Below are 25,374 nucleotides of genomic sequence, written 5' to 3'. Positions count from 1 at the left end.
TTTCCCTTCCCCACCAGTCACTGCAACCTCTGCCTTCTGGGTTCAAGCGATTTTCCTGCCTCAGTCTCCAGAGTAGCTGGAATTACAGGTGCCTGCCCAGCTAATTTTTTTTTTTTTTTTTTGAAAGAGAGCCTCACACTGTCACCCAGGCTGGAGTGCAGTGGCATGATCTCGGCTCATTGCAACCTCCGCCTCTTGGGTTCAAACGATTCTCCTGCCTCAGCCTCCTGAGTAGCTGGGATTATAGGCACGTGCCACCATGCCCAGCTAATTTTGTTCTGTTTTTTGTTCTTTTGAGACAGAGTCTCACTCTGTTGCCTAGGCAGGAGTGCAGTAGTGTGATCTCGTCTCACTGCAACCTCCGCCTCCCGGGTTCAAGCGATTCTCCTGCCTCAGCCTCCCGAGTAGCTGGGACTACAGGCGCATGCCACCACGCCCAGCTGATTTTTCATATTTTTAGTAGAAACGGGGTTTCACCATGTTAGCCAGACTGGTCTTGATCTCCTGACGTCGTGATCCGCCCACCTCGGCCTCCCAAAGTGCTGGGATTACAGGCGTGAGCCACCGTGCCTAGCCTTTTCTATTTTTAGTAGAGACGGGGTTTCACCATGTTGGCCAGGCTGGTCTCGAACTCTGACCTCATGATTTGCCCGCCTTGGCCTCCCCTTCTTTCGATTTGAAACTTACCACCACTCTCATCATCTGATCTCTGTCTTGAAATGTGATACCAGACTTTAGAGTGTGACATTTAAACTTTGACCAGTCAAAGCAGTCCCTGGGGAGAAAGGTAGGGGAATAGTGAGGCTCCACATATAATGAATAGTTTGGGGTATACCTCTCGGTGCTGATTATCATGGAAGACAGAACTTCAAGTCATCTTATACTGCCCCTAACTAGCACTAGTAAGAACTTTCTAGATAAATGCTGTTGGGCTGAGATACAGTGTCTTCACAGTCCAGCCATGGGCATGAGGCATGAGAAACAGCTTGACCCTTTGCATAGGTCATGGGACCTGGGGTATTTGCCTAGCAAACCATCCTCTAGTCTGGCTCCTATTCCCATACTGTTCTTGTAGCCAGAAACAGACTCTGAAGCCATCGAGGATGGTCACTTTCAAGAGCGCAGGCCTTGTTACCAAATCCTGCCCTGTAGGACTGTAGTCAGGTCTGATACTTCCTTTTAGTTAGTGGTCTTGGGTGTAATACCACCTGTTAAGAAAAAGAACAATTGACAGCCAAGCATCTGGAAAGAGGGGGATAGCTGGATAACCTTGCCTAGGAGCTGTGACCTGTTGCTTCTCTCACTGTCTTCTGGACTCTGTGTTCTGTTACTCATATCTGTATTTGGCATACCTTAAGATGGTAGTAGCCAGTATTTACTAATCATCTACCATTTTCTAGTCACTGTCCTGAGCATTTTATTCATTCAGTCTTCACAGCATTCTTAGGACATAAGAGCTATCATTTCTATATTCCCTATTCCAGCAGAGAAATTAAATGACTGGCTCAAGGTCATATAGCTAAATTAATAAGCGGCAAAACCAGAATAGAAATCCCTGTGGCCTGGGTTCGTATCTGCTGCTTAAGTCACTCCTACTGTAGGCACTGCTGTCAGCCTTGCCTTCAAAAGTTAGGTGGTTAAAGAGGAAACTAACAAGTAGTTCTTCTGAGTCCCATTCATTTTCTGGAAGTCACTGAGTCAGACCTTGGCAAATCAGAGGCAGTTACGGCAGGAGCCCTGTCTTGATGAGTAGATAGACCATGCTGTGGCAAGTCTTGGAAGATAGTTGAGCAGAGATCAGGCATTTTTCACATCTTCTGGTCATGAGTAGACAAGGCTGCCTGAAAGATTTTCTGGAAAAGCGTAGTCCCTAGAGCTGCAGAGTCAAGTATTATTCAGACAGTACCCAACATTTAATAAATTTCAGCCGGGCGCAGTGGCTCAAGCCTATAGTCCCAGCACTTTGGGAGGCCGAGACGGGCGGATCACGAGGTCAGGAGATCGAGACCCTCCTGGCTAACACGGTGAAACCCTGTCACTACTAAAAAATAGAAAAACCTAGCCGGGCGAGGTGGCGGGCGCCTGTAGTCCCAGCTACTCGGGAGGCTGAGGCAGGAGAATGGCGTGAACCCGGGAGACGGAGCTTGCAGTGAGCCGAGATCTGGCCACTGCACTCCAGTCTGGGTGACAGAGCAAGACTCCGTCTCAAAAAAAAAAAATAAATTTCTACTTGGTGTTGAGCATACAATGAGGAGTAAAACTGTCTTCATGGAGGTTATTAGAAAAGGGAGAGAACAGATTAACATAGTACATAAAAATGTCAATTAGTGGTAAGTGCTCTGAAGAAAAAGCAAGCAGAGTAATGGGATAGAGAGCAAATGAGGGGTTATGCTGCTTTAGATAAAGCTATCACTTCTTTAAGAAAGTGTAACTGAAGCAGTGACCTGAATGAAGCAAGGACCAAGCTGTTGAGTAAGTTGGAGCATTGGTTCAAATTGCCGATCCATTCAATTGATCCGCCACCCAAGCAAGAGAAGACATTCTCTCCAAGAGCTTGCAGGGGCCGGATCGCCCTCCTGTGCTGTTCTGCCTAGCTCTTGGGTCCAGGGTTCTGGTGAGTGATACTGTTGTTTGTCAGGGCCCCCTGGGTGGAAAGAAGATAACTAGCAGGAAGGCTCAGGGCCCTGCACTCTCGGGGCTGCTAAGACGTTTATGCAAGGGAGGTGTTTTGCCTTGGTGTTTCCATCACACTCACAGTTATTTCTCCTTTTCCCCCTTTAGTTTGAAGGATGACCTCTAGGAAGAAAGTGTTGCTGAAGGTTATCATCCTGGGAGATTCTGGGTAAGTTTCTCATGAATTTGAGCTAACAGATTGGCTCAGAGCTAAGCTTCTCTGCTGCGGAGCCCATACCGTCTGTGCTGTCACTTGCTGCTTTCGTAGTGGAGGCTTAGGGCCTTACATATTTCCCTGCGTGGCAGAAATTTAGATGATCCTTGTTATATAACCTTTTGTTCTCTGGTTTTTAGCATGATTTTTATGGGGAACGGATGACTATTTGAACTCTACTAAGGATAGGCATTTTCATGGAATCCCTTTTCTCCAAGCTGGCCAGGCTGGGGAGTCTTCCTTACATAAATGTATTGCCATTGGCATCTGGCCTAGCAGATGTGTGTTCTTAGCGCACCATACAGTATCCATACAGTATCTTCCTGCTGTTACATAGATGTATTGCCATTGGCATCTGGCCTAGCAGATGTGTGTTCTTAGTGTACCATACAGTATCCTCCTGCTGCTGTGCCTGCTTCAGGTCTATCTGCAAAAGAGCCTGGGATGGCACAACTGGGTTTTGATTCTAGATGTGCCACTAACCATGTAGGTCACTCTAATGGCTCTTAAGATTCTGTGGTAGGTTTGGTGAGGTGGCTTATGCCCATAATTCCAGTGCTTTGGAGGCTGAGGGGAGGATTGCTTGAGCCCAGGAGTTTGAGACCTGTCTCTACAAAAAAAATATAGCCAGGTGCCATACCTGTAGTCCTAGCTTCTGGGGAGGCCGAGGTGAGAGGATGGCTTGAGCCCAGGAGTTTGAGGCTGTAGCAAGGTATGATCATGCCGTTGCACTGCAGCCTGAGTGACAGAGCAAGACCCCAACTCTTAAAATAAAAAGATTCTGTGGTAGGCTTTTCAGACTTGGCATCTGAAGGGACCCATGAAAGCTTTGACTCATTGGAAGCGTATGTATTTTTAAAAATAACAACAATAGCAAATGCAGGCATGCTTCTTTAGTCCAAAGTCCCCTGTCCTTCCTTTGAAAAGCCAGAGGTTTTTCTATCTTGACTGGCTTATCTGAATCACCTGAAGAACCTTTTTTTGTATGCGTGTGAGAGACAGGGTCTCGCCCTGTTGCCCAGACTAGAGTGAATGGTGTAATCACAGCTCACTGCAGCCTCAACCTCCTGGGCTCAAGTGATCCTCCCACCTCAGCCTCCAGAGTAGCTGGGACCACAAGTATGTTCTACCACTCCTGGTTAAATTTTTGTATTTTTTGTAGAGACAGAGTTTCGCCATGTTGCCCAGGCTGGTCTCAAACTCCTGCACTCAAGCAATCCACTCGTCTCGACCTCCCAAAGTGCTGGGATTACAGGCTTGAGCCACAATGCCCAGCCTTTGAAGAACTTTTTATTCGCTAGCATTTGTCCAGCCCCAGACCAGTGGGCTAGGGCCTAAATTTGTGCTGTCTTTCCTACCCCGCAACTCCATCCCTGTCGGGATGGAAAGATAGTGCTTTTAGGCCTGCCTTACCCAAATGTGTGCAAAAAGTCTCACCGAGCCCTCATTTGATTCCAGGTTTTGCCACCTCTCCCCTTGGAGATTCTGGCTCAGGTGGTCTGGATTGGAAAACACTGCCTTAGGCTGTCTGGGTACCTCCAGGTTCTTTAACACAAATATGAACATGTTCCTTTGTGGCAAAGGAACGTGATATCACTGGGTATTTGGAAGGTTTTTGCATTATCTTTAGGTTGCCTTAACCTCATCACAGAAAAATCACACATTGTCTCTTGCTGAGTTTTCTTACTGGAAAACATATTTGGAGGAGTGTTCTTTGAAGTATATTTGGTTTGGTGATATATTGGTGCTTTTTCTGCTTCAGATTTTAAACTTTAAAGCAGCAAATTGTCTGAGTGGTATATGTCTGCTCAAAGCCAAGGTCTTCTTCCTGGTGTTACTTCATCAAGCTAAAGAGCAGCCACTAAATGGAGAAACATCTAAGATAGCAGGGATACTGTTGGAATAGCAGAGCACTCTTATTAGTGAAGCTTCTTTAGAAGGAGTATATTTGCTGGCATCCTTCTAGAATGGGAAAAATAATACTAGGCTTTACCATTTGACCTGATTGTACCAAAACATGTAAGCAGCTTTTCCACATCTGCCCCACATCTGTACCTTGTATTTTTACCCAGAGAGAAAGCACAAAACTTCAAAAGTGTAATGCTGGGAAGGCTACTGGCATTGCCCTTTGCTGTGAGAGCAGTTTCTTGTCCTTCAGGTCAGGCAGATTCTTTTAAATGCTTCAAGTAATTCATGTCAGTTTCAGGACCTTCCTATTTGACTTATGCTTGTGGTTTTTCTCCAATTTCAGAGTCGGGAAGACATCACTCATGAACCAGTATGTGAATAAGAAATTCAGCAATCAGTACAAAGCCACAATAGGAGCTGACTTTCTGACCAAGGAGGTGATGGTGGATGACAGACTAGTCACAATGCAGGTAAGCATATGTCTTGGCTGTGCTAACCAGGCCTTGATAGTTCCTTTAGTCTTAATCTTTCCTCATGCATAGACATTTTCCTTCCCTGTTCTTCAAATCTTATTATCCTATTTGTAGATAATTGGCTGATACTCAGTTAAATTTGAATTTCAGATCAATAGTGAATACTTTTTTGGTATACTTCTTGTATATCTCAGATACAACTTGCTAAGACACACTAAAATTTCTTCTTTTTTAAAAAAAAAACTCAAGATTTATCCTTTCTTGTTTTTTGTTGTTTTTGGTCTTGTTTGCTAAATTTGGCAACCTGCAGGTCTCTATCTTGTGTTTCTCTTGACGTTCTTGCCCAGTGCTTTAGGTAAACATCTTTGTCTCACATCAGTAGTGAGACATGAAGTTTCTTTATTTTTTTGACTTTCTATTTCATATGTAACTTCAAGAGTTGTGTGTCTATTGAGCCAATCTGTTTTTTTTTATGTATCAGCTTATTAATCTTTCAAGGGTTTCCCTTTCAACAGTTAGGATAAGATGTAGATTCTTTCATGTGACTTGTTGAAAAGCCTTCACATTCTGGCTATAAACTGTTACTCCCTTTTTTTTTCCCCTTTGAGTCATTTTGTTTGTATACATGTATTATATCCCTAGAAAAGAACCCCTGAAGGGTGGATACCTTGAGCCCAGGAGTTCGAGCCTGCAGTAAACTGTGACTGCTCCATTATACTCCAGCCTGGGTGATGGAGTGAGACCCTGTCACTAAATTAAAAAAATAAAAGAATCCCATGATTTTCCCTCCTGTATTTTCATCTCTTTCTTCATGGTCCGTGATGCCAACTGAGGTTGTCAGTACAACCTGACTTTGAAACCAAACTAATGGGATAGGAGTAGATTATTCTGTCACTTTTCTAGATCTTTGAGTTGCACATCAAATCTGGGGCCATTCATTCCAGTTTTAACCTGCCTGTGAGGTTCACAGTAATTTTCCCAGCTCTGTGATCACCGATGATTTCAGTTTTTCAACGTGATCATGTTTCGTTTCACACTTAGAACCAGACGATGACTTGGGAGCACAGCCTAATAAGTACCTGGTGTTTGCCTTTGAGAGCATCAACCAAGACATTCATGCACACCATTATGGAGGCAAGGAAAGATGGTAGAAATAGCTGCTACTCACTTTTTTTTGTCTCCTTCCAGTCCTTCTGAATCATGTGCTGCTCTTACAGACTTGTGTTGGTGGATATGTCTCTGCTTCCAGCAGGGCCTGTATACCCACCAGAAGTCTCCAACTTTTCGCTCAGATCTTTTGAAACTTCTATCTCTGTGGCAGATGTTCTTTCCTACATGCTTCTAGAGGCAAATTCCAATCCCATTGTAGTCCTAGCAAGTACCTGGCAGATAGTGGGGGCTCGCTGAAATGTGTGAATGATGTAGGTTAAAGGTAGAAGTTTGTACATGTGTTGACCTTGAGCTGTGGCATGCTCCTAGAGGATCAGGACTCTTAATTGACTGACGCTTCTAGGACAGAGCTAGTATGAATCTCTCATCCTCACCTTACCTATACACATACACCTAGAGATCTTCAAAATGTAACTGCAGTTTAAGCAAGTCAAGCTTGAGAGTAGAACTGGAAAACCTTGGCCCAAGGAATTGGCAAAACTTGTGTCTGCAGTTGTTGGAGAATCTCAGTCCCACTATCCACATGTACAGAAATCTTTGTCTCAAAGAATTTAACATAAATCTCTGTCAGTCCTGGCAAAAACAAGGGTAAGACCACTCTGTAGGAACATTTACTACTGTAGGAGAGAAGATGAATTCATAACCACATGAGGAAATAATGTACTACAAGAGATGTTCACAATGACTAGAGATGTTCTAAAAAGAAATAGAAACCATAATGGAAAGGGATACTATAAAAAAATGAGGATATGGAAAACTTAGAACTTCAAGAAGTGAAAAAAATAGTATTGAAATAAGCTAAATGAACAGTTAAACTGTAGATTAAATACAGCTGAAAAAAGCAGTAAGCCATAAGAGCTGAGCATATTTTCTAAAAGAAGACTTAAAATTTTGAAGACCAAAAAGCAAAATCTTAAGAGCAACTATAGAAAAAAACACACGACTTACAAAGGAACAACAGACTGACGAATTCTCAACAGAAGGCAGAAGGGAGTAGAATAACTTCAGGGAGCTGGGGTAAAGGCCCATCTGAAGATTCTCCATGTGTCGCAGCAAGACTCAGACTGCCTTTTGCTGAGGAAAAATAGAACTTCTCCAGCTGAGCTGTGGTTTTGATAGCCATGTGGGCCAGCGAATTCAGAAATCAGAGTTCGGCCGCTGCTGGTTGGGGGGTTGTCATAACAGTCCCATCTGTGTTACTAAGCTGGGACCTTGGGGTGCTGCACCCCTGAAGTCAACCCCATCAGGAGATCCACAGGGCACTGAGTGAGGTGAGGAAAGAGTGGAAAAAGATAACAAGTTCCCAAGAGATTGAAGTAAAGGATGGCCTTTGTACTCTTGTAGCCAGCTTCAGATACTAGAAGTAAATGAAAATCATTGTCTCTGGACAAAGGCGTCATTATCCTGATCTTGAGGAATCCTCGTGTGTTTTTCGAGGGCTTTTAGCAGCTTGCAGTAAAATATAATCAAAGTAAGAAAACAAGCACCACAAGAAAGAACCAGTGAAAAACTTGCCTGGTAATTCCAGAGTGTTTTTTTATATTTAAAGAAATACGGAGCATACAGAGTTTGTTGTATGAGATGAATAAATCCTAGAGATCTGTACAGCATGGTGCCTGTAGTTAACAATACTATATTGTACACTTAAAATTTTGCATGCTGAATGCAGTGGCTCTTGCCTGTAATCCTAGTGCTTTGGGAGGCCAAGAGAGGAGTTCGAGACTAACCTGGGCAAAATAGCAACATTTCATCTCTACAAAAAAATTTTTAAAAAGAATTTACTTATTTTAAGTGTTCTTATCACAAAAACTAATAAAAGAGGATGGGGGGAACCTTTTGATGAATAGGTTTGTGGCCTACATTGTAATGATGGTTTTCTCTCCAAACTCATTGAGTTCTATGCATTAGATTATTAGATATGTGCAGCCTTTGTATGTCAGCCATACCTCACTTAAAGGGGCTTTGGTTAAATATAAGATAATCTTTTAATCTGCAGAGAAGAAACGAAATGGTTAACATTGATGTGGGGAGAAAATGAAGCACAATCAATGAAATTTGGAAATTCAGAGAATGCTGCTAAAGCACAGCAGATTGGCCACACCAGAAAAGTGTTGGAAGAATGGAAGAAAAATGGCAGGAAATATGAAAGAGATAAGTGAAAGTGAGAAGGTTGGACCTACTTTTAATCAGTCTCAGAAGGTGTAAAGAGAGAATAATAGATCAAAGATGATATTTGCTGAGGATTTTCCAGAGCTGATGTGGCACCAGTCCACTGACTCAGGAAGCCCAAATTCCAGGAAGGATAAATAAAAAGAATTCTGTGTAAGTCATAGTGAAATTTAAAAAAAAAAAAAAAAGACTTAAAAATAGACTGAGGAAAACTTGACAAGCACAGCACTGAGGCTGCCAGGTGAGTCCTGGCAGTAACAGCAGAGCCCAGCAGGCAGTGGGGTATGTTGGGAAAGAGACGGGCAGCACAGTGTTCTGTCTCTGCTGAAATAACCCTCCTGAATGAAAGAGTACGTCTTTAAGGGCTAGTGGCAGAAGTTCTAAAGGATAACTCCAGGCAGAAAATGATTTCACGTAGATAGGTCTGAAGGAAGAACACTTCAGTAGTATACTTGTATCTATTTTTGGAATCATGAGTATGTAACTTCCAAAGTAATATGAGGAAACAAAGATCAGAACTATATAATCTAATGTGTAGGGAAATATTAGTGACTGCTGTGTTTCTTGTTTTTTAAAGTTCTCTATACTGTTCAGAAGGAATCTGGAAATTGAGTAGTATCTTAGATGGAATCAAATAGGCATGAAAAATTTCCACGGAACATATTGTGAGTTCATAGTAATTTAAACAGTGATATTAGTACAGTGATACACAGAGCACAGGAACAGAGGGCACAGGGTGCACCTCTCTGGTAATACATGGGGAGAAGGGTGTTGTAGGGTGTGTATTTATTTATTTATTTATTTATTTATTTACTTACTTACTTACTTACTTACTTACTTATTTTTGAGGCCGAGTCTCACTCTGTTGCCCAGGCTGGAGTGCAGTGGCGCAATCTTGGCTCACTGCAACCTCTGCCTTTTGGGTTCAAGTGATTCTCCTGCCTCAGCCTCCCGAGTAGCTGGGACTACCGCTGCATGCCACCACATCCAGCTAATTTTTTGTATTTTTAGTAGAGATGGGGTTTCACCGTGTTAGCCAGGGTGGTCTTGATCTCCTGACCTCGTAATCCAACCACCTCAGCCTCTCAAAGTGCTGGGATTCCAGGCATGAGCCACCACACCCAGCCTATTTTTTATTTTTTTTGAGACAGGAGTCTTGCTGTCGCCCAGGCTGGAGTGCAGTGGCCTGATCTTGATTCACTGCAACCTCCGCCTCCCCAATTGAGGTGATTCTCCTGCCTCAGCCTTCTTGAGTAGCTGAGATTACAGGCGCCTGTCACCACGCCCGGGCAATTTTTTGTATTTTTTTTTTTAGTAGAGATGGGGTTTCATCACGTTGGCCAGGCTGGTCTCGAACTCCCGACCTCAGGTGATCCACCCACCTCGACCTCCCAAAGTGTTGGGATTACAAGCATGAGCCACTGCGCCTAGCCAGTAGGGTAAATAAGTGGGACCAGGACAGAGCTTTACATTCTAGCTTGGGGGAACCAGAGGATTCAAGACCTGAAGGTGGAAAAAATACAAAATGAAAACTTTAAAAATGAAAATAGTGAATACTTTTCCCCTCTGGCATTTGAAAGTACGGAAAGTACAAATCGCTGGGTGCGATGGCTCAAGCCTGTAATCCCAGCACTTTGGGAGGCCGAGACGGGCAGATCACGAGGTCAGGAGATCGAGCCCATCCTGGCTAACATGGTGAAACCCCGTCTCTACTAAAAAATACAAAAAACTAGCCGGGCGAGGTGGCGGGCGCCTGTAGTCCCAGCTACTCCGGAGGCTGAGGCAGGAGAATGGCGTAAACCCGGGAGGCGGAGCTTGCAGTGAGCCGAGATCGTGCCACTGCACTCCAGCCTGGGCGACAGAGTAAGACTCCGTCTCAAAAAAAAGAAAGTACAAATCATAAAATGTTGAAGATTGATAATAGATTACATTAAACATCTGTATAACAAGATTCCCAGACTAACAAAAACAAACCATACAAGCAGGTGAAAAAGATGTTAATGCCTAATAATATCCAAGCAGTAGGCAACCTGGTGGATGCTAGAATATAGGGAGTTGAACAGCCTCAGGTTGATGGTAGGAGTGTAGTAATGAGTACAGCCTTTTCAGTAGAAACTGCCACTCTGTTCCCCAGTGTTGAACATACACTTATGCAGCAACAGTCTGAGTGTATGGCCTAGAGAAACTTACGTCTGGGCATGACGTCTGAGGTGTAACGAGAGTTACCATTGCAGCGTTGCATGGATAGTAGTGAAAAACTGCAAGTAACTCAAATGATCTGGGAAACTAAGTGTAGTCCGTTAAGGCAATGAAATATTATATAACTGTTAACTTTTGGGAGTGAAAAAAGACAAGTTGCAAAAAGCTGTACAGAATGATACTATTTATGTAAGGTATCTCTTCAGGAGCATTTGCTTGTGGTAAAGTAGGAAGAAAATGCAATGGGGGAAGGGTTAATTCTTGGAAAAAATGGATTAAAATAACAGTGTTAATTTTGGTAACATCAGAGTATTGGGTAGATAGTTATAAGGGTATAATTTTAAATGGAGAAAACAAACCATTTTGAGACAAGCAGGTTGGCTGGTTTCCTGTTTTGATGTAGTCTAGAGAAAAAGAACAAAAGCCCCTTACTCAAGCTGTAGCTTACCTAACTTCCAGACAATCAGCAGCAAAAAAATCCCAAGAAACTGTTATCATAAGTTCCTGCTTCATGGGGCTAGGGACCTCCCTGGGGCCCCCAGCATGTGCAGTTCAACTTATAGTTACCTTTTCCTCATTTTAATGCTAAAAATCACACCCAGGGTGGAGATTTAACCTGCTAGTGCTACACGCAATTTCTGAAGAAGCATGTTTAGCCACTGTGCATGCGGTAGAGAAACCCCTCCTATATACATACCCTGACATCACCCCTCCCCATAGGAAGGCCCTTTAAAGTTAACTCCCACACTGCTTTCAGAGAACAGCTGCCCCTTTCCTTTTGCAGTGCTAGCTCACTATGCACAAGCTAAATAAACTTTCACTTTCTCTTTGCTATTGTGTCTGGTGATCTCTCTTGATTTCTGTCATGGAAGATTCCAAGAACCTAGGTCACTGTTAACAATTTCAATTAAAATATTAAAAAATTTAAAGATCACAGTCAGCCATAGGACTGTACTTGTTGATGTTTTGATAAATATGGCCTTTACTTTTGTAAATTCAAAATTAAATTAATTTTGGTAACTTTCTAGGAACCCATCAACTTGTTGACTTTTCTTTTTGAAAGTATTACTTTGCCTTCTCTGTGTATATGAGTTCCAGATGATGAATTGGTTCCACCTAACAGTAACAGAGTTCTTATGTAATTCTGCTTGTAGGAGTCTTCCTGAAAAAAAGCCGTTTGAAATACAGAAAAAGCTCTCTATGCTAATGTTCATTGCTGAGTTGTTTATAATTACAGGAGATTGGCAACAATATTTTCTTAAAAACAGGAATGGATGGTTCACTAAATCTGTTGGGCAGCTGTAAAGTCCAGTGAACCTGCTCTCCCACGTCACCCCATCTGCTGTTGCCAGAGTGCCCTAGTGCGTGACGGGGTAAAGGGGAGGAACGTGGGAGAATGTGGAGAGTGTCACATGTGCAGTCTCCAGTCAGCTCCAGAAAACCTCTCCACACAAATAACTAGAACAAGACATGAACTCCTTCCTGTGTGGGAGGATGCCAAGTGTTCGTTTATTTGTTTGTTTGTTTGTTTGAGAATGGGGTCATTTCTCCACTGACAGAGATGCATACATATTCAGTGTAGAACATTGGAGAACCAGGAGAGCACATAAATGAGTACTACCAGCAGCCCTGATCCTGTTTAGTCTACATGTGTGGACTTCGTTTATTGTATCTGGGGAAGGGAACATTTAGTGCCCTAACCTGCTGAGAGGCAGTGGAATCATGAGAGATAAATTTGTCTTTTTTGCCCTTCATTCTTATATCTGAGTTGTTATCATGTTTGTCTGGCTCTGTTTGAGTGCCTGTTACGGATCTAGGGCAGTAAATATACCCAGCCTTGCTCTTAAACCTAGCATGGAAGTGAATGATGTGACCAGCTTAGAGCTGGTCAGTAGTACCTGGGATTTAATCTGGTGTGTGTTCTTATTGTCTTTCTCTTGATCTCTTTCTGTCAAGAGTTTTTCATTTGTTTTTTAATTGAGGTATAATACAAATGAAATATAACATGCTAATCTTTTTTGTTGTTTAGGCTAACTTTTCTCTCTTTTTTTGAGACAGAGTTTCGCTCTTGTCGCTCAGGCTAGAGGGTAGTGGCACGGTCTCGGCTCACCACAACCTTCGCCTCCTGGGTTCGAGAGATTCTCCTGCCTCAGCCTCCCAAGTAGCTGGGATTACAAGCATGTACCACCACGCCTGGCTAATTTTGTATTTTTAGTTGAGACAGGGTTTCTCCATGTTGGTCAGGCTGGTCTCAAACTCCTGACCTCAGGTTAGCCACTGTGCCTGGCTAGGCAAACTTTTCATACAGTAAAATGCATAAATTGAACTGTATCATTTGTGAGTCATCACCTCACTTCCCTGTATTTCCATTGCTCTCAGAAAGTTCCCAGAGTACCTAAGTTTTATTTACAGTTCAAATTTTACACACTTACCTAAATGTGACCACTACTTGGATCAAGATATAAGAAATTTCTAGCGCCCTGGAAATTGGACTCATGTCACCTGCTCATAGACAGACACATACTTACATACAATATTTGTGAGGATTGTTTCGGATACTCTGGTGCTGAAATTTGCTTCCTGAAGTCTGGTGTCATTTGTCTTTGTGGGTGACCTCACAATCTAGCCCATTTCTTCTGGCATCCCCTGCATACATGCTCCTTGTGCTCTGCCTAGCACTCTCCCGAGGAATAAATGTTTTGTCTCTCACAGATATGGGACACAGCAGGACAGGAACGGTTCCAGTCTCTTGGTGTGGCCTTCTACAGAGGTGCAGACTGCTGTGTTCTGGTATTTGATGTGACTGCCCCCAACACATTCAAAACCCTAGATAGCTGGAGAGATGAGTTTCTCATCCAGGCCAGTCCCCGAGATCCTGAAAACTTCCCCTTTGTTGTGTTGGGAAACAAGATTGACCTCGAAAACAGACAAGTAAGTACCAACGATGATAGATATTGTCACAGACACCTGCTCCCGAGGGGCCTTGTGAATTTGGAGGGTTCTCTGCTAAGCTCACATGGCTCTAGGAGGTGCTGGTGGGAGTCTTCATCACCCTATGCCAGCCCTTCAGGCCAACTGCCTTTAAGGACTGGGACCCAGGTGACCTGGGTTAAGTCCCCATCCTGCTCCCAGCTGGCTGTGACTTTACGCCATTATCTTGGCTATCTCAACTTCACTTCCCTTTCTGCACTTTGAAGGAGGGAATTCAGTTTTGTCATTCTCGGTAGTGCCCTCCCAGTACCTCCAGGCCGTGCCTGGATCTCCATGTGTGCAGAATATTGCTTTGGGCTTTGAGTGAAATTGCTGTACTATAGTTATAGTTTCAAATATCATTTCTGTTGGAAACATAGACTCTTTGATTAATTACGACTACGTTTATTTCTGACCATGGATCTTTTTTTCTCCCCTTCCTAAGTGACTTAGTCCTTATCTCTTGGCTGAAAATGGGCTAGGGGTTGGGGGAGGAATGAGAATGTGTGAGTGGCATGGGTGACATCACACTAGCAGTAATGGTAAAGGGACTCTAAACCTTAAGACCAAGCTGCTGGGCATTTCCTGTCCTGGGATCTCTGAGGTCCCAGTAAACACTCTTCATTTCTTCCCAGACTGGCTTCTTTCTCCATTCACAAATGGCTTTTAAGTATAACTGAGGGTCAGAAGGTATGAGCTGTAGACTGAGACAGGCTTTGAGCTCTCTAGCTGAATCCTAGCTATCCTGAGCATAGCCAGCAGGGCGAGTTTGGACGGGTCTACTGGTCTCTTCCAACACCCTCTTTCCCCACATCTGTGTCCTCACCTGTACCACCTGTAGACGAGGGACCATGACACTTCCTGGGGAGGATGGAGTCAGTGCTAGCTGCTTCTATCATGAGCCTGTGTGCACCCTACTTCTCCTTTCAGGTGGCCACAAAGCGGGCACAGGCCTGGTGCTACAGCAAAAACAACATTCCCTACTTTGAGACCAGTGCCAAGGAGGCCATCAACGTGGAGCAGGCGTTCCAGACGATTGCACGGAATGCACTTAAGCAGGTGGGTCTCCCACAGCTGACCTGCCCACTCTTGTGATGCCTGACCACTGACCCAGTCCCTGCCTGACCTCCTGCCCTTAATCTTCTTCCCTAACCCACTCTTTTCTATGTAGTCAGAATACCCTAAGTGTTCATCTGGGAAGGTTAGGACATGTTCTGCTTAAGCTTCCAGAAACCCCACTTTGGGGAAATAACCTAAAAGATGTAGAGGCTGGGAAGACTTGAGACTGCCCTTCTTTTACTAGGCTTGTTCTTATTTTCTTGGCTGCGATTAGGAGATCAGATCACTGGGAGACCCCTGATCAGATTGCTGCTCTATTTAAGAAGGAAATTAACTTGAATACAAATCCCAGCTCTGCTGCCTACCAATCATTATATGTAGTTTGGGCTTAAAAATATATATATTATGGCCAGGCATGGTGGCTCACGTCTATAATCCTAGCAGTTTGGGAGGCCAAGGCGGGCCGATCACTTGAGGTCAGGAGTTTGAGACCAGCCTGGCCAACATGGTGAAACTCCATCTCCACTAAAAAATAAAAAGAAAATTAGCCAGGCCTGGTGGGGGTTGCCAGTAATCCTAGCTACTCAGAAGGCTGAGGCAGGAGAATTGCTTGAACCCAGGCGGCAGAGGTTGTAGTGAGCCAAGATTGCACCACTGTACTCCAGCCTGGGTGACAGAGTGAGACTCTTTCTCAAAAAAAAAATTAAAAATTAAATTATATCCGAACTTCTACCCCCTCACCTGAAAAATGGGAATACCTGCTTTTGCAGGGTGATTATGAAGATTAAATGAGACCAACTCTTTCAGCTCTCACATACTGACAGGTAACTTTTTTCCTTAGGAACAGTTAAGTAAACAACACAAGGAAGAAAATGTAGGAAAACTATTCAAGGAATACAATACCTAGAATTTCTTATTTACTGTTTCTGTGATTAGATACAACCACTCATGCGAGTTGAAAGTCTGTTTTGATGTACAACTCTGTTAGGGGCAGTGGTGATTAAGGCAGATCACGAGGCCTCATCAGACAGGGTCTGGGGGTGGTCAGAGGTGTGACAGGTTTGGGGGGATGCATAGAGCACTTGAAGCACATAGTGGCTGTAAGGGCAAGGCAGATTCTGCTGACTCCAGGAAGCCGACAGAATGAAGGTAATGGCTTTCAGCAGGACAGAGTTGTTTGGAATGGTTGCTCCAAGGACCAGGGAAATTCTGGCATGAGTGGGGTCTGCACTAAGTGTTCCAGAATGAAAGGGACAGACCTACTCAGTGAGGAAATTGTTCCACCCAGAATGCCAGGAGAGCCCTCAAGTGGTAAGGAAAAGACCAAGATGCAGACTTGGCCACCCTCACCCACAAATAATAAATGGTTGTGTTTTTCTTAATGTTCATATAAGGGAATGGAAATCCAAATCGTGTAGGATAGTGTTTCCCACCTGTTTCCCTGTTGCCTGGCATCACCGTCTGAGTTTTTCTCTTCCATCACTACTGTCCCTGTTGTCTTTATGCTTTTATTTTTAGAGCTAGCCCCTAAGGAGTTAGATTGTTACATTGGAGGGTCTGTTTTATTATAAGTTAGGGTGCCAGGTTGCTTTCCCCAAGGGGAATAACATTTCAGCAGCGTGGGCTTGCTTTGTTCTACCTCCTTGCCAGCAAGCAATAGGTGTCACTTGTCACTCTACTGACATTGCCAATCTTTGGGTGTATAAATTGCCACCATCGTGGCTACTGGTCCCTCTGAGTCCCTCTCCCTGGGGCTTAGCCATTTGGATTTTCTCTGCTGCAGACAGCTAGCACATAGCACATGGTTGGGCCTCTCTCAGTTCTCATGAGCTGCTAGTCAATTGAAGTTAATTCTACTTGCATCTCAAGTGACTTTTTCAACTCTGTGGTATTTTTAAGTCCTTTGAACATAGGAAAAAAGTAATTTTTTATTTGGGTATGTCATTTTAAGTTTCTGTGTTTCCTGTGTCTACATCAGATTTTTCTCTAATTCAGCTGGAATTTGTTTTGGCTTATGGCAGGAAAGAGAGACTTGCCTTTTCTCTCAGAGAGCTCAGCCAGTTGTTTGAAATCATTCGGCTATGTTACATAAGCCGTTTCCCTCCCTGAATAGACCGTGGCCTGTGCTAAATGCTCATATGTGCTGGGATCTGTTTCTGGTCTCTCCAGTCTGTTCTGGTGATGTCTATGCCATGTTCCCTTATCTGGACTGTCTTGATTTCACTGCCTGATAAGGCAAGTTTCCTCTTGCCACATTCTTTTTTTTTTTTTTTTTTTTTGAGGTGGAGTCTTGCTCTCTTGCCCAGGCTGGAATGCAATGGCGTGATCTCAGCTCACTGCAACCTCCGCCTCCCGGGTTCAAGTGAATCTCCTGCCTCAGCCTCCCAAGTAGCTGGGATTACAGGCATCTGCCACAATGCCTGGCTAATTTTGGTATTTTTTAGTAGAGATAGGGTTTCACCATATTGGCCAGGCTGGTCTCAAACTCATGTTGTGATCCGCCCACCTCAGCCTCCCAAAGTGCTGGGATTACAGACATGAGCCGCCCCACCCTGCCTGCCACATTATTTTTTAATAATTTTGTTTCAGTTCCATGATTTTCCTCTCTTACCTTCCACACCCCAAATAAAACTCTGTTGAGATTTTGATTGGAATTTTTTTCTTCAAGCCCACTGTTTTTTCCCCATTGATTGCAATTTTGTTGCAGCTGTTGCATTAGTCTGCTCAGGCTGCGTTAACAAAACCCCACAACATGGGTGGGTCCAACAACAGACATTTTGTTTTCTCACAGTTCTGAAGGCTGGAAGTCCATGAGCAAGATGCCGGCACATTTTGTTTCTGGTGAGGGCGCTCTTCTGGGCTCACAGACTGCTGTCTTCTCACTGTGTCCTCCCATGCCCTTTCTGCTGTGTGCACAGAGAGAGGACACATGAGCAAGGTGTCTGTGGTGTCACGTCTTCTTAAAAGGACACGAATTCTCAGATCAGGACCCCTCCCTGCAACCTCATTTAACCTTCATTCCTTCCTTACTCCAAATACAGCCACCTGAAGGGTTAGGGCTTCAACACAGGAATTTTGGAGGAACACAAACATTCTGCCCGGCCGGGTGCGGTGGCTCACACCTGTAATCCCAGCACTTTGGGAGGCCGAGGCAGGTGGATCACCTGAGGTCAGGAGTTCGAGACCAACCTGGCCAACATTGTGAAACCCCATCTCTACTAAAAATACAAAAAATTAGCTGGGCGTGGTGGTGGGTACCTGTAATCCCAGCTACGTAGGATGCTGAGGCAGGAGAATTGCTTGAACCTGGGAGGCGGAGGTTGCAGTGAGCTGAGATTGCACCATTGCACTCCAGCCTGGGCAACAAGAGCAAAACTCCATCTCAAAAAAACAAAACATTCCACCCATGAATCTATTTTAGGTCTTGTTTCTGTTCCTTCAGTAAGATTGATTGATTTTTTTTTTTTTTTTTTTAAAGAGACAGGGTCTTGCTCTGTTAGGCTGATACGCAGTGGTGCAATCATCACTCACTGTAGCGTCCAACTTCTGGGGTCCAGTGATCTTTCCACCATAGCCTCTTAAGTAGGTAGGACTACAGACACACCCAAGCTATAATTGATTTATAATAGGATCCTTTGCCTTTCACAGTAAACATATTCCTAGGTACTAGTGGCAATATAAAATGTCGCTATTTGTAACAGCCAAAAAGTAAGAACAACTCAAATGTCCATCAACTGATAAGTGAATAAACAAAGGACAGCTTATCCATGCATTCTAATATTATTCAGCTATAAGAAGGAATGAAGTAGTGACACCTGCTGCCACATGGGTGCTAAGCGAAGGAAGCCAGTTGTAAAAAGACCGTATGTTGTATGATTCCATTTCAGTGAAATGTCCGGCCCGGATGCAGTGGCTCCTGCCTAAAATCACAGCACTTTGGGAGGCTGAGGCTGGAGGATCGCTTGAAACCAGGAGTTTGAGACCATCTTGGGCAACATAGCAAGGCCCCATCTCTACTAAAAATTAAAAATTAGCTAGGCGTGGTGGCACGAGCTTATAGTTCCAGCTACTTGGGAGACCAAGACTGGAGGATTGTATGAGTCCAGGAGTTAGAGGCTGCAGTGAGCTGTGATCATGCCATTGCACTTCAGCCTGGGCGACAGAGCGAGAGTCTGCCTCAAAACAAAACAAAACAAAAACAGAAATTGCAGTCCACTAGAAGAAATGGGGAAAATTAAAATAAATAATGTTTAAAAATTAAGTGTCCAGAATAATAGGCAAGTCTATTGAGACAGTAGATCGATCAGTGGTTGCTGGGTCCAGGATGGTGTAGAATGGGAGTGGGAAGGAACTACTAATGGGCATAGGGTTTTTTTTGGGGGGGGTGATGAGAGTATTTTAGAGTTAATGTTGATGGTTGCCCAACTTTCTGAATATACTAAAAACCATTGAATTGTACACTTTATGGCATGTGAGTTAAAACCCAATAAAGCTATTAGGAGTGCAGTGGCACCATCTTGGTTCACTGCAACCTCGACCTCCTGGGTTCAAGCAATTATCCTGCCTCAGCCGCCTGAGTAGCTAGGATTATAGGTGCTTGCCACCATGCCCGGCTAATTTCTGTATTTTTAGTAGAAATGGGGTTTCACCATGTTGGCCAGGCTGGTCTTGAACTCCTGACCTCAGGTGATCCACCTGCCTCGGCCTTCCAAAGTGTTGGGATTACGGGCATGAGCCACCATGCTCAGCCAAAGCTGTTATTTTTTTAAGTATGTATTCCTAGATGTGTTATACTTTTATAGCTATTGTGAATGGAATGATTTTTTTCCTAGATAACTTTTAATGAATAGAAACAGTTCCTGCTTTATCTGCATATCCTAAAACAGTCACTGGCACACAAGTGCTCAATGTTTAAGTGACATTGTTTTCCTGCACCCAAAAGTAGAATGCTACTCCTCATTGGAAACATGTTACTTTAGCAAAGTCCCACTAAAATGACCATAGTCCATCTGCTCTGACACTTGTCACAGATGGTAATAAAATTCATTCACAGCTGCCTTTCTAGGCCTGCAGCATTTGGGAGACAAAACTCTGCTAAACCTTTGGAAGAAAAAAGAGACCAGAGCAGAGGACATTGGTCCAGAAAAGTGTATGGAAGATGGGGAGGTAGAAGGAGTGTTCCAGGTTGAGAGGGCAGCTCATACTCAACTCCAGCCACTTCACCTCGTGCACATACTGGCTGAGGGTTGCCAGATGTTTGAGAAGCTAGAAATCCACACCATTGTCAACCATTGTCAACTATAGGGAACATACAGAAAGCATCTGAACTGGATGTGGATGTGGTCCCAGAGCTCCCAGATCATGATCTGATTGAGAACGTATGTGAACTTCTGTCCTGATTGCTCAGTGCAGACTGATGCTTCTCCTGACAGGACTCCTCTCTCCACATTGACCTGGAGTTGTCACAAAATCTTTTTCTCTTGCTACTTTCTGAGCATGGCACCTTCTGCCAGAGTGTTCCCTTAACTGCGTGGGCAGGCTCTGCTCCACAGTTCCCCACCCACTCTGCTTGCCCAAGCAGAAGTGAGCCCCTCCTGGGCAGAAAGGGCCCGCAATGAGGGCTGAAATGTTTCAATTCCCTGAATAACCAACCTTTCTCTGTCTCCTTGTCCAGGAAACGGAGGTGGAGCTGTACAACGAATTCCCTGAACCTATCAAACTGGACAAGAATGACCGGGCCAAGGCCTCGGCAGAAAGCTGCAGTTGCTGAGGGGGCAGTGAGAGTTGAGCACAGAGTCCTTCACAAACCAAGAACACACGTAGGCCTTCAACACAATTCCCCTCTCCTCTTCCAAACAAAACATACATTGATCTCTCACATCCAGCTGCCAAAAGAAAACCCCATCAAACATTGTTACACCCCACATGTCTCACACACACACACACACACACACACACACACACACACACACACACCCCTGACGTAATCAAACTCCAGCCCCTGCCCGTGATGGCTTTTGGGGTCTGCCTGCCCACCCACATGAGCCCGCGTGTATGGCAGCAGGACAGGCCAGCGGTGGATGTCATTCTGATATGGAGTTGGCATTGGAAGCTTATTCTTTTTGTCCACTGGAGAGAGAGAGAACTGTTTACAGTTAATCTGTGTCTAATTTTTTTTTAACGGTCTTGTGGTCTTTTTACCTCCCCTTTCCCCTCCCTCCTTGAAGGCTACCCCTTGGGAAGGCTGGTGCCCCATGCCCCATTACAGGCTCACACCCAGTCTGATCAGGCTGAGTTTTGTATGTATCTATCTGTTAATGCTTGTTACTTTTAACTAATCAGATCTTTTTACAGTATCCATTTATTATGTAATGCTTCTTAGAAAAGAATCTTATAGTACATGTTAATATATGCAACCAATTAAAATGTATAAATTAGTGTAAGAAATTCTTGGATTATGTGTTTAAGTCCTGTAATGCAGGCATGTAAGATGGAGGGTTGAACCCTGTTTGGATTGCAGAGTGTTACTCAGAATTGGGAAATCCAGCTAGCGGCAGTATTCTGTACAGTAGACACAAGAATTATGTACGCCTTTTATCAAAGACTTAAGAGCCAAAAAGCTTTTCATCTCTCCAGGGGGAAAACTGTCTAGTTCCCTTCTGTGTCTAAATTTTCCAAAAGGTTGATTTGCATAATACAGTGGTATGTGCAATGGATAAATTGCCGTTATTTCAAAAATTAAAATTCTCATTTTCTTTCTTTTTTTCCCCCCTGCTCCACACTTCAAAACTCCCCTGTTAGATCAACATCCTACTATGAGAGCGAAAGGAAAACCCTCACAGATCTGTCCTAGTGATTTTTACCTTTGTTCTAGAAGGCGCTCCTTTCAGGGTTGTGGTATCCCTAGGTTAGCGGAGCTTTTTCTCCTTTTTCCCACCCATCTCCCCAATATTGCCCATTATTAATTAACCTGTTTCTTTGGTTGGAACCCTGGCAGTTCTGCTCCCTTCCTAGGATCTGCCCCCGCATTGTAGCTTGCTTAATGGAGCACTTCTCCTTTTTCCAAAGGTCTACATTCTAGGGTGTGGGCTGAGTTCTTCTGTAAAGAGATGAACACAATGCCAATAAAATTGAACAAGAACAATGATCATCTGCCTTTGCCATGTCTTTTTTTCCTTCTTTGAGAGCCTTGACTCAGTAGAGACCACATGAGTTAATCATAGCCAATGCCTTATCCAGCAAGGAGCCCTCCATAAATGGGCATGTGTGGTGCTTCGAGGCAGAAAGGCCCTCTCATATCTGGTCCTGTAGTGCCTGTCCCTAGTTGTTTTTTTTGTTGTTGTTGTTGTTGTTTGAGGGGTGAGGGGTGGGTAGTTTAATCGCAGTGTTGGAGGTTGAGGACCATGGATGGAGAAAGCATTGTCCCTTTAGAAGATCAACCACAAACTGCTGGGGACCTCTGAGCCATGCATATCCTGTAGGTGTAACTGTAACCTATTCATGTGTTATGTGTTTTATTTTTAGTTGACCTAGTTGCTAACACTTAGATGTATAATTCTGCATTTGTCACAGGAGAGGAAGATTTGGCAGCAGAGACCCTGTATTCCAACATATGTAAACCCCTACCTGGAATGGAATAGATCCCACTTAGAAGCAATTTTATTAAAATAGTAGTAGTTCAGGCCGTGGGTCACTTTAGGTTTTGCAGAAGTACCTCATTGACTTAGATCTTGAATTCTACTTTGCTACACTTTTTTACATTTCTACTTCTCAGGCTCCTCAGCTGGTTTATTTCCTCATGGCTCCTCTTGGCATGTACTTTATGTGTTAAAAATAGCATAGTTTAGAAGCTCAGATGCTGCACAATGTGAGATTATCCACAGTGCGATTTCACCCTGGCTGGTGGTGCATGGCTTAAATCTTCTCTGGTCCTGTATTTTGTTTGGGCCTCATCAGGTGTTTGTACTCTAGAGGGCCCGAGCTTGGGGCCCAGTGACTGGGCCACAGTGTGTGGACTCTTGTGTGATGCTCACCTCTGCAAATCAGGCATCTGTTCCTCTGATTGTGTTACACTGGTCTTGACCTTGTATGTGACATTAAAATGGACCTTGACTTCTGACCTGCTTGACCTTTATCCTAAACTGATGATCATCCTGACATTACTTAGCTTAAGATGAATGTAATCTTTAATTGACTCTGATTTCAACCATTGTCCTTACCATAGCTTACCTTAATTTTAACGGCTTTGGCTTTGAACTGACTTTGACTTTACCCTAAACATGATCACTGTTGAATAACCTTGACTCTGACCCACCTCCTGACCCTAATCATCACCTGACTTTGAAGCTAATATGGAACCCTACTATGACAATAGGTCTTACTCTCTGACCTGGGACTAATTAGTCTCATGTCCCATCAGCCTGATGGCTGAGGTTGGTGTCATATTACAACCCTAAATTGTATACTGTTTATCTAAGGGATTCAGCTTAACTACAGTAGGAAGCCATGGCTGAGACTGAGCTCTGCATCAACACAGTGCCTTTTTCTATATTCCTATGTAGATTCAGCATAAGCATGTGTTTTCTCTCAAAAGAGGGGAGCTTGTCATTTTGCTGCAATAAGCAGTAAGGATATACTTCTGAGAAGAATATCTGGGACTGAGTTTGTCTGCAGTACTGTGGATTGTTTGAGTTCATTTGTATTTGCCTCGAGGTGAGAATGAGAGATGAGTGTGTTGCTGTGTTTACATCCATCTCAGTTTGCTCTAACAAGTAATCAGAAGTTACTTTTGGCCAGGCACACTGGCTCACACCTGTAATTCCAGCACTTTGGGAGGTCGAGGTGGGTGGATCACCTGAGGCCAGGGGCTTGAGAGCAGCCTGGGCAACATGGCAAAACTTCGTCTCTAATAAAAATACAAAATTTAGCTGGGCGTGGTGGTAGGCGCCTGTAGTTACAGCTACTTGGGAGGCTGAGGCAGGAGAATTGCTTGAACCCGGAAGGCAGAGGTTGCAGTGAGTTAAGATTGTGCCACTACACTCCAGCCTGGGCAACAGAGTGAGACTCCATCTCAAAAAAAAAAAAAAGTTTTGGAAAGGACATCTGGGAATGAGTTTGTTGTACTAATATGTACTTGTTTCAGTAGTACTCCTTCCTCAGATCCCAGCTTATTCTGTCTCCATGTGAGTGTGTGTTGCTGTGCCAACTTTTATCTCCCCCAAGAAGCTATGAGGATTTGGTTTTAAGAAGAATGCCTGAGTTTGTTGTACTAACAGGAATTCTCATCCAAACTCCTACTGGGGTTCATTCTGATTCCACTCATCTTTTAGTAAGAATATGCCTTTGAGGTTAATGTGTATTGCATTGTTTACATTCATGTCCGTTAACATTGACCAGCAATAAGATTTCACCTTAGAGATCTGAGACTAAGCTTTTTTTGCACTGAAAATGATGCCTTCCAATAGCACGAAGTAGGTGCATCTTGGTTCACTCTACCTTGCAGTAGAGAGGAATGTATGTGTCCTGCTTACCTTCCTCTCAGTTGTCAGTCGCATGCAATTAGGAGTTACATGAATCAAATGATTGAGACTGGATGTACTTGTACTAATATCGATTCTTTTCATTAGCACATTAGACTCATTCTAATTGATTTACACTTACGATCATCCTGACTTTGATCCCCTTGAGGTGACCTTGGATTAACTTTGAAACTGACCCACATGTCCTGACCTTGACTTTTTTTTTTTTTTTTTTAATAAACGGAGTGTCACTCTGTCACCCAGGCTGGAATGCAGTAGTGTGAGTGATCTCAGCTCACCACAACCTCAGCCTCCTGGGTTCAAGCGATTATCCTGCCTCAGCCTCCTGGGTAGCCGGGATTACAGGTGTGCACCACCACACCTAGCTACATTTTGTATTTTTTAGTAGAGAGGGTTTCACCATGTTAGCTGGGCTGGTCTCAAACTCGCAACCTCAAATGATTCGCCCACTTTGGCCTCCCAAAGTGCTGAGATTACAGGTGTGTTGATCCTGATCTTGAATCTCATACACAATCATCCTGACCTTAAGCTGAAATAAGCATGAACTTGACCTTGAATTTGAATCTAGCCCTAATTCTGACCCTTGTCCTCATCCTAACCATCACCTTGACCATGTTTTGCCCTCATTTTAAACTTGCCCTTGAAACTGACCTTGATTGATTTTGAATCCAGTACGCGCTGATGCTTTTCATAGCCCTGAATCTGAATCTGCAGCCAACCCTGAACATTGTCCTGGCCATAAGTTTATACTTCCCCTAAGTTTATACCTGAATCTAGCTGACTTTAACCATTCTTAAGTTAACCTTAGTCATCCTGCCATTGATGATAGTCTGCCTTTGAACTGCTCTGACCTTCAAATGACCTTGATCCTCTTGGCTCTAATCCTTAGCACTGGTATGACCTTGGACCCAACCTTGTCCTGGTGCTGACTAGCATTCTGACCATATCACACCGTAAGTTTCAACTTTACCTTGAGCTTGAGCCATTTGGACCTTGACAT

The 25,374-nt window shown here is 43.8% G+C and overlaps 1 protein-coding gene across 3 annotated transcripts in view; it reads left to right on the top strand.

Moving 5' to 3' along the window:
* RAB7A (RAB7A, member RAS oncogene family) overlaps positions 1–21,983 on the top strand; it is a 91,780-nt gene extending 69,797 nt beyond the window's left edge. The window contains exons 2-6 of one of the 3 annotated variants that reach the window (XM_012002225.1): positions 2,782–2,842; positions 5,139–5,265; positions 13,519–13,622; positions 14,752–14,835; positions 20,510–21,983. In XM_012002225.1, coding sequence (XP_011857615.1) covers positions 2,790–2,842; positions 5,139–5,265; positions 13,519–13,622; positions 14,752–14,835; positions 20,510–20,822 — 681 coding nt within the window. In that variant the 5' untranslated portion in view covers positions 2,782–2,789 and the 3' untranslated portion in view covers positions 20,823–21,983. Of the gene's footprint in view, positions 1–2,781; positions 2,847–5,138; positions 5,266–13,518; positions 13,738–14,706; positions 14,836–20,509 lie in introns of those variants that run through there. The other 2 variants (XM_012002226.1, XM_012002227.1) reach the window with 2 other exon arrangements.
* Positions 21,984–25,374: the final 3,391 nt, after the last annotated feature.

The sequence above is a fragment of the Mandrillus leucophaeus genome, unplaced genomic scaffold (genome assembly GCF_000951045.1).
Source record: "Mandrillus leucophaeus isolate KB7577 unplaced genomic scaffold, Mleu.le_1.0 Scaffold680, whole genome shotgun sequence".
Lineage (NCBI taxonomy): Eukaryota > Metazoa > Chordata > Mammalia > Primates > Cercopithecidae > Mandrillus > Mandrillus leucophaeus.
This window is presented reverse-complemented; position numbering and strand designations above follow the sequence as displayed.